The following is a 9,197-nucleotide window of genomic DNA, read 5'->3' as shown; positions in this document are numbered from 1 at the left end:
TTTTCCAATCTGGAACAGACAGCTAAAGCAAAAAACCCAATATGTGATGTCATAGCAAGTTATTAGAAAATGAAAGGAGACAGGAAACTAGCTTTAATAGCATAATGGTCCATGATTTTTTTTTCAAATGAAAAATGTTAAAAATGACTAGTCATAAACTAAAAACCTATTCTGCAGTCTTCAATGGAAATTTTTTTCCTATATCGTCTTTTACAATTCAATGCAACTTTAAATAACCTGTTAATTTTATGCATGTAAAAGCAAAATAAAGTCACCCTCAGAGTTAAAAAAAAGAAAGAAAGAAAAGGAAAACTTCCTCCCTCTGCCCCCCCCCCCCCCCCCCCCCCCCCCCCCAAAAAAAAAAAAAAAAAAAAAAAAGATTTAGCAGTGACAATTGTTTCCTACTGGGTAAATTTATGCATCTCTTTAGGCACTTCACTGGTCATTAAACATAATACAAAGTAAAGCTATAAACACTGAAATTTTGTGCTCTTAAAATTAATCTAGTCAAGCAACAAAATAATGCAGAAATGTGACATTTTTGGCAGCTTACTTCTTCCCTTCCCCAAAATTACCAGTTGTCCAAATTGGCTTTATTTGTGGGGTGCTTTGGCATCTAAATATCAGATTGCTTCAAGCTGTACAAGCTGGAGCAAAAATGCTAAGCCTCAGACCATAAAGGAATTTGGTTTTAAACATTTCTTTATGGCTGTTCAAAGAAAGGACACTTTAGTAGTGATGTAACAGGGAAAAGCTTGCTTTCTTTTTAAATATTGCACTTTTCTTTTGTTCACTCACATTAATGCATAGAAACACAATTTTTTTAACTTGAATATTAACACATTCACACTATGAAAGAAATTATGGGTAATAAATTTCTATACATCCAATAGGAAAAGAAAACAACTATGTTAGCCTTCCTTTGCTTTCCTTACGTTAAAAAAAGGACTGGACAAAGGAGAGCGCAAATACAAATTTTTGGTCAGTCTGTGTATTAAGTGTACAGGTGCCAACTAAGGGAATTGCAAGCAATGTTATGATGAGAACAGATAATGTAAAGAATTTGACAGAGGGTGACTCAGTAAGAAGATTGCTATGCATGATTGGAACATAATATGTACAGCTAAAATTAATTGTGAAACCTCTTTTTTGGAAAGAGGAAAGAAGATAGCTGAACTTTGCATTTCAGTAGCATGCTGTGGAATTTATCATGATTAATTTCACATTAAGAGTATGGACAACGTTTGAATCACATTTCACATCACCTTCAACTGTTGTAGTAAGAACAGTGCCTGATAAACAGTCTCCAGGAGACAACCAAGAATCCAGTGGGCAATTCATTTAACACAGCGCATGCTTCTCTCTACTAGATTTATGACACAGTATTAAGATTTTTCAGAACATTCAAAAAAGATCCATTGCTGGATTCCATTAATCTGAAAACTGATTGCTTGAAACAAAAAAATCAAGATGCAAGTGCTTTGTTTCTGTGAGCAAAACAAAGCGCTGAAGTAAAACAACCTGTTTTCAGGATTTTGACCAGTGTCCAGAAATCCAACCAGAAAAAAAAATGTAGGACTAGTGCTCCTCAGTGTTATTTTTGCTATCATTAGTAATGTTAAGCATCAAGAAAATAAAAACACGTCATTGCACATTACAGCCGTCAAAAACACGGCTAAACTTTGACACTAGAGAATTGAATAACCTGATGCTACATCACAAACAGCGTCTGGTGTGTATCTATTTCAAAAGGTCTTTACATATTGTTAAGTATTTCTCGGCCCTCTCCCTACGAATGCTTCAGGTCAGATGACGAGTTATGGCACGAAGGGCATATAGAAGTTCTGCTTGCATGCGCGCTTCCATTAATAGCAGATTTACGTGGACCTGTTTTAAAAAAAATAAAAGTTAAATATATTTACTTGGCTTTACATTTCTCAAGCAGTATTTATTCAACACTATTTAATTGCCCAATTGCTTCAGATTTATGCCTGAAAAAGTAACGGCTACATTCCTGCAGCCTACACAACTGAAGGGCTACCAGGTCCTCTCCAGATATCTAGTATGTCAATTTTGTTTGACATTCTGGGGTCCCAGGTAACTGGTCATAATCACAACTTTTAGTAGTCTTCCATCTGACTTAACAGAAGCAACAGCAAATTAACATTGTACAGCAATGATGATCATGACAGAAAACCTTTTCACCATGACGTGGAAGACTACATTTCTGTTGCTTCCAGGTAGTCTGATGTAACAAATCCACATGTAACATACCATAAAATATAGGAACAGCAGTCAAATCGGTTACGAAAAGCGCAATTAGGAAACTACTGCAAGGAAAACTGAGCCAGGTAAAAAAAAAGTAAAAAAGGGTATCTACCTAACCAAAAATGTATACATCAGTACCTAAGCCCCTAGTGTCAAGGCCAGGCTATGCAAGTGCCTTGGAAAGGTGAAGCACAACCCAACATTATGCAGGGGCATCTGTGCAAAAACCACTTACCTTGCAGGTACCCTGCAGTTCCTAGGCACCCCTTATATACTATGGCCCTCATCCATGTACTGACCAGCTTGGCTTTTCTTGAGATGAGATCATAGCACTTAAAGGAAGACCAAATAGCGGCTTTATCCTAGTTTGCTACTGGACCTCAGGAAAGCTTATTTACATCAAAGATCAAAATTTCATGACTGAAGACATGTACATTGGTGGTGAGATGAGCATGCAGATTATAGAAAGGACAGAAGCTGGGCTTTATTTTATGCTAATACCTATAAAAGACTTTGTTTATTATAACCAAACACAATGGTCATGGGCACATTCATGATATTTCATGAAAGAAGAGTTTATATGCAGTTTATATTAAAAGGCAGACAATAGCTTTACAAATGCCAACATCCTGTACTGACTGCAAACAGCATAAGGACACATGATGTAAATAATGAACTCACTTGAAGAGTCTAAAAGTTTCAGAACAATTGACTATGTTAGCAATCCCAGTCTGATAATTTTTCTATATTCATTCTTGCTGATTCAGTTTCATTTAGAAGTCTCTAAGGTCCATGGTCTGATCATTGAGAAAGTGTTCTCTCAACAGTGGCATTTAATTCTCTAAACTTTCTTTAAGTACTGTATAGCATGGCCACATAAGTTAGTTAATTGGATATTAACTTTACTGTTAAAAAGTTTAACTTTCTCAGAAACTCATCTCTTTGCGAGCCTCCTCATCATCTTCCCCTGTTTTACATGACAGGGGTTTCTGGTGAAACGTTTGGCTATGAAACACTCACCTTCTCTGAGTGCTTGAATTGACGCCAGTAACTATCATACATGCGCTTGGTAGTTCTCTCTGGGTAGCAGGTCACTGTCTTAATGTAAACCTTCAGGCTGCGTTCAAGTAACTGATTAACTTCGCCATAATCATAGTCATCATACCTAAACAAAGGAAGGCAGACCAAGTCTCTCTTCTGAATACACCTTTGAAAATGTCAAATTTCTTTTTACCAGCTTTTACATTCAGAAATTATAAGCAATCTGGACTCAGACTAAAACAAAGGCAACTGGCCTTCTAAAAGCTTTAAGAACATGGCATTAACTTTTCCCTGTCTCTGAAAAAGGGAAAACTTTTGTCTGAAGTTTTGGGAGAGAGGGGGAGATTACAAGGGGAGGGAAGACAGATTTCTGTGTGAATTCTAAGCTTATTTGAGCCACAGAACAACTACATTTTGTCTAAATGTAGAAAACAATTAAGTTACACTAAGAACCCTACAAATACGCCACAATTTGTATCAAAGTCCACTGGTATTTCAAAACTTAGGCACCACATTTATTTTCTGAGCATAAACACCAACTCTAAAGCGCTGCTCTACATGTGATCAAAATCTAGTAACTTCCTGTCCAATGTACATACTGTACTCAAAAGCTTTAAAATGTACTCACTAGTTAAGACAAGTTTGTTACGTACCTGATTCCATACATACAGTGGACATAGTTAAATAAAGCTCTTCTTAACATTGTTGTGTCAACATCTTCATGTGTAGCCATAGTGTTGTAAGTGAGGTTGTAGACCATTCGAAACTTCTCATCCAGGAGATGCCCAATATCAGAATAAAGTCTGTTCACAAGAGAGAAGCCATGATTTTCCCAGGTATAGTCCTAAATGAATAAAAGAAACACATGACATAAGACTATACAAAATGGTGACTTTCTCATTTGTTTCTCCCTATGGTGAAGACTGAGAAACAGAATAGAAAAAAAAGCATTCTGTTATTAATTTGTCAACTTACGGATTTTAATCAGCGTATGCTCCCTGATAAAGTCAGGTTTAGTCACTGGACGCAGAACAAAAGGACTTAAATGTTAAGACATTCAGGGCGCATCTACATGAGATGCTGTCACCATAGCTCATTGCAATAGTGACGTAGCGTCTGTGGGCACGAACTGTGATGCTGATGCTATTGCGGAGTAGCAACGAGCTACTGAGCAGTAGCTCATTGCTACTGTGCTGTAGTATGGGGAAAAAACCTGTGCAGCATTGGGTCTGAGCAGTAATGCTGCTTACTTGCTTAAGCAAGTACTAAATGACTAATGGCGCACATGTAGATGTGCCCTCAGTGTTACAAGACATCTAACATCCAAGCACCAACCCTCCATAGTGGAACCTACAGTCCTGAACTAGGCTCTAAAAGTTTAAAAGTTCCCTATGGAAACACAGAAGGAAAAGTCAGGCATTTTAGGACTGGATTTACAATAACCAGCATACTGATCTGGGAGCTGCACAAACATTCAAATGGAATAATTGGGCATTTGGGCTAGGGACAGATGTTCAAAAAGCCAGAACCTGAGTTGATTCAATCTTTGCAGGTTAGTTTAACTTGCGGAGCTTGAACCAATTTGGAGGTGGAAATTCATTCCCTTTTCATTCCAAAAATGCAAGCAGATGCCTACAGTGGTTCAGGCTAGAAGCAGGGGGGGGCCGCTAAAGCAGCCCTCCCTCCCTTCCATAATGCTGAGGGGGAGCATGGTCAGGCCCTGCCTGGCAGGACGCTCTGATTAGGGAGGGGTTTAAACCCCCATCCTGCCTGCACCATCCCAGGCTTTTCCCAGCTCACTGTTCAAGGGGCAGAGAACATTGCCAGACTCTGCATCTGTTGATGATACTGAGCTTTTCAAGCTCCCTCTCCCTCCTTCATACTGTCGGCAAAGCAGGTCATTTCTAACACCTTTCTCTGAAGACTGACAGATTGCAGCCAGCAGGTTGCTTGTCAGAACAAAGTTTATCAGTCCATCAAGCCCTACAAAAGAAAACATCTCTTTAATTTGTTTCAAGCTCTTATCTGTAGCGTGCATTTGCAAGCCACTAGCTGTCTGCCTTTATTCCAGTGAAATTGAAGACCCACACAGACACCTCTCAGCATTAGTTAGCAGGGTGGGGGGCATGGCCAGATGCAGGGTCCCTGCACTGGGTGAGCAGCTGGGGTGGGGGGGTGGGAAGCCTGGCAGCTGCTGCAGTCCCTGATAGTGCTCTGGCCAGGAAGAAGAGGGGTGGGGCCAACCCTGCTCTGTTCCAGTGGACAGCCCAGCCCAGCACTGAACTTATGTTCTGTTACAGGTTTAAACCAGTTTCTCATCACTTAAACCGGTTTAATGTGCAACTTCTGACCCTAGCCTTGGAAAATTACACTTTTAGATTCAGACCCTTAATTTCTTCCTAAATCCCCTTATGAATCTGGACCCAGGGCCAGTAAGCTTGTTCTAATTGGAAGCTATTCATTAAGATATTACCACATTTTTTCATGTATAAACCTTTCCCCCAAAAAATCATCCCCCAAAACTGGGGTGTATTTATGAAGCAGGAAGCTATTTTTCTGATTGGAATAGTAGTTAAAGTTGCAGGAAGGGAAGTTTAGGTTAGTTATTAAGAACTCACTCCAGTAGTAAAACACTGGAACAGGTTACCTAGAAAGGTTGTGGAATCTCCATCCTTGGAGGTTTTTAAGACCTAGCTAGACAAAGCCTGGGCTGGGATGATATAGTTGGGCATGGTCCTGCTTTGAGCAGGGGGTTGGACCTCCCAAGGTCCTTTCCAACCCTAATTTTCTATGATTCTACTTTGCTTCACAGGCAAATAATGGCTCATCGTTCTTCACTCCAAAGGTGTTAACAATAGTGACTTATTCTTAAAGGATCTTGATTGACACACTATTAATCAAGCTAACCTTTCTTAGGGCAATTTTTCTGTCTGAGGGCTGCTCCTGGTCTCTCCTCCTATTTCACAACCTTGGAGACTCTTTAGCTCTTTTCAAAATCATAGATCTACCTATGGAGACCAGTCTTCAATAGCAGCTAGAATTTCAGCTTTGGTTAAGCAAAGAAGGGAAGGGAAGTCACCTGAAGATTAGGATCTGTCCCGGCTCTATGCAGACAATTCTTGGAAAATCTTTTTTATTTAATTCTATTTTGCAAAAAAGAAGGCATATATTCTATTTTGGTGTTCATGTTATGCACTAAGTCAGCACAGACTGGCAATGGTTAGTGCTGACTTAGTTAAGGAGCACTTGGACAGGCTGGATGGGTACAAGTCAGTGACCTCCATCCACAGGTGCTGAAGGAAGTGGCCAGTGTCATAGCTGAGCCGCTGGCATGGCTGTTTGTGCACTCATGGTGCTCCGGACAGGTCCCCGAGGACTGGAAAAGGGCCAACGTGGTGCCCATTTTTAAGAAGGGGAGAAAGGGATTTGCTGGGTAACTTTAGGCCAGTCAGTCTTACCTCTATCCTTGGGAAAACACTGGAAAAAATCATTAAAGAGCACATTTGTGAAGGCCCAGCAGGGGAAATGATGCTGAAAGGAAATCAGCACGGGTTTGTAACAGGTAGATCCTGCCTGACAAACCTTATAGCCTTTTATGACCACGTCACACACTGCCTTGACACAGGAGCTGAGGCAGATACCATCTACCTGGACTTTAAGAAGGCCTTTGATACAGTTTTGCATCCTGTTCTCATAAGGAAGCTAGCAGGCTGTGGAGTGGACGCTTACAGTCAGGTGCGTGGCCAACTGGCTTAGGGACCGCACCCAGAGAATGGTGGTGGATGGGTCATTTTTGCCTTGGAAGGAGGTGGGCAGTGGTGTCCTGCAGGGTTTGGTCCTTGGACCAGTGTTATATAATATTTTCATCAGCGATATGGACAGGGGTGTGGAGAGCACCCTGTCCAAATTTGCAGATGACACCAAGTTATGGGGCAAAGTTAAAACACTGGAGGGCAGGGAGCGGATACAGGCCGATCAGGACAGGTTGGATCAATGGGCAGAATGAAACAGGATGCAATTCAACAAAGACAAATGCAAGGTACTCCACCTAGGAAGGAGGAATCTCCAGCACACCTATGGGTTGGAGGATGACCTCCTCAGCAGCTCAGCGGCTGAGAGGGATCTTGGAGTCATAGTTGACTCCAAGATGAACATGAGCCGGCAGTGTAATTAAGCCATTAACAAAGCCAATCACACCTTATCATGCATTAGCAGATGCATGACCAATAGATCGAGGGAGGTGATGCTCCCCCTCTATGTGGCATTGGTCAGGCCGCACTTGAAGTACTGTGTCCAGTTTTGGATGCCGCACTTCAAGAGGGATGTGGAGAATCTGGAGAGGGTTCAGAGGAGGGCCATTCATACGATTAGTGGCCTCTGTGCAAGACCCTAAGAAGGGAGGTTGAGTGATCTGGATCTCTTCAGCCTTCACAAGAGACTTCTGAGGAGAGACCTTGTAGCTGCCTATAAATTCATCAAGGGAGGACAACAAAGAATTGGAGATGTGTTATTTACCAGGGCACCCCTAGGAGTAACTAGGAATAATGGGTACAAGTAGATTCAGGTTAGACATTAGGAAGAAATTTTTCACAGTAAGGGTGGCCAGAATCTGGAATGGGCTGCCAAGAGAGGTGGTGCTATCACCTAACTTGGAGGTCTTCAAGAGGAGGCTTAATAGGCACCTGGCTGGGGGTCATCTGACCTCAATCCTCTTTCCTGCCTGGGGCAGGGGTTCGGACACAATGATCATTCGTGGTCCCTTCCAACTCCACAATCTATAAATAAATACCATATCTATAGCTTTCCAAAGCAGCCATTTCTGAGGTAGAGCAGAAGCACTGGGAAGTAGAAAAGCTGTTGCTTACAGATATTACTTGGATCAGTCCTTTTTGTCATTTTCCAAGATGTAGTTTGAAAGATTCAGTCTGCAGTGTTTGAGCAGCATCATATTGACCTGCCACTGCTTCAAATTTAAAGGAGTCTCAGGCAGGGATTCTCTTATTCTCTATTTATATATAAAACAGCAGAATAAGATCTTGACCTTCAATTTCAACATAACCTTCTGTAAAGCTCTTTGGAACAATTCTAAATGCAGGTAATATAGTACCAAGCCAATGACAATTATTAGCCTTTTCTCCAAAGAACCTATGGTTCCTAGAAAAGTCAGTAGTATTTTGATCCTACAGAAGCCAACTTTAAAATGCAAACCTTTTGGCAGTGTTCAGAGATTACTGAGATATTGCTTACTTAATCAACCCAGAAGTGTGGTTTAGTCCATCCCAAAAGTATATGAAAGAGTCCAGGAATAATTTGTCCTGATCAGCTAACACTAGTATAGAGCTAAATACAGCTGCTGACAGAGATGGTGCATCTCCTTTACTGCAGCTGAGATCATTCTATGACCATGGAATTTTCCTTTAACATTGCACCTACTTTGCTAGCACTGCACCTACTTTCCTTTTTCTGGAAACATTCTGACCTGGTTTAAGATTTGTTTTGCCATGATTTGCAATTCATTTATATTAGGAGTCCCATGAAGGCAAGCTGACATTATTAATCAGTGATTTATTCTACCTATGGCCTTCCTTGCTATGATTTCTCTATTTGTATTAAAGGAATGTTTAGGAACCCCAGGCAAGGATTAGAACCAAACTAGGTTGCATGATGAAGAAGAGAATCCTTTGTCCAACTCAAAAGAAATACTACGCTTAGCTAAAGGCTTCAAAATGGCTATGGTCACACAATTAAGATCTTTATTTTTTTGAAAAGTTTAAAGTCTGGGGAAACTCTCAGACTTAGTCTTTCAGAGCAGGGGACACTTAAAAATGTGACACATTGTATGTACAGCATGTGCTAACAGCATTAGTCTTTGAGACAAAGAAGACCTC

General features: G+C 40.8%; 1 protein-coding gene across 10 annotated transcripts in view; it reads right to left on the bottom strand.

Annotated features, from left to right (window-relative positions):
• Positions 1 to 352: 352 nt before the first annotated feature.
• SESN3 (sestrin 3) overlaps positions 353 to 9,197 on the bottom strand; it is a 58,200-nt gene continuing 49,355 nt past the window's right edge. For all 10 annotated transcript variants that reach the window (XM_025197883.1, XM_025197878.1, XM_025197882.1 and 7 more), the window contains 3 exons: positions 3,963 to 4,153; positions 3,289 to 3,433; positions 353 to 1,887 (listed from right to left, as the gene is read on the bottom strand). In XM_025197883.1, coding sequence (XP_025053668.1) covers positions 1,801 to 1,887; positions 3,289 to 3,433; positions 3,963 to 4,153 — 423 coding nt within the window. In that variant the 3' untranslated portion in view covers positions 353 to 1,800. The remainder of the gene's footprint in view (positions 1,888 to 3,288; positions 3,434 to 3,962; positions 4,154 to 9,197) is intronic.

The sequence above is a fragment of the Alligator sinensis genome, unplaced genomic scaffold, assembly GCF_000455745.1.
Source record: "Alligator sinensis unplaced genomic scaffold, ASM45574v1 scaffold116_1, whole genome shotgun sequence".
Classification (NCBI taxonomy): Eukaryota; Metazoa; Chordata; order Crocodylia; family Alligatoridae; genus Alligator; species Alligator sinensis.
This window is presented reverse-complemented; position numbering and strand designations above follow the sequence as displayed.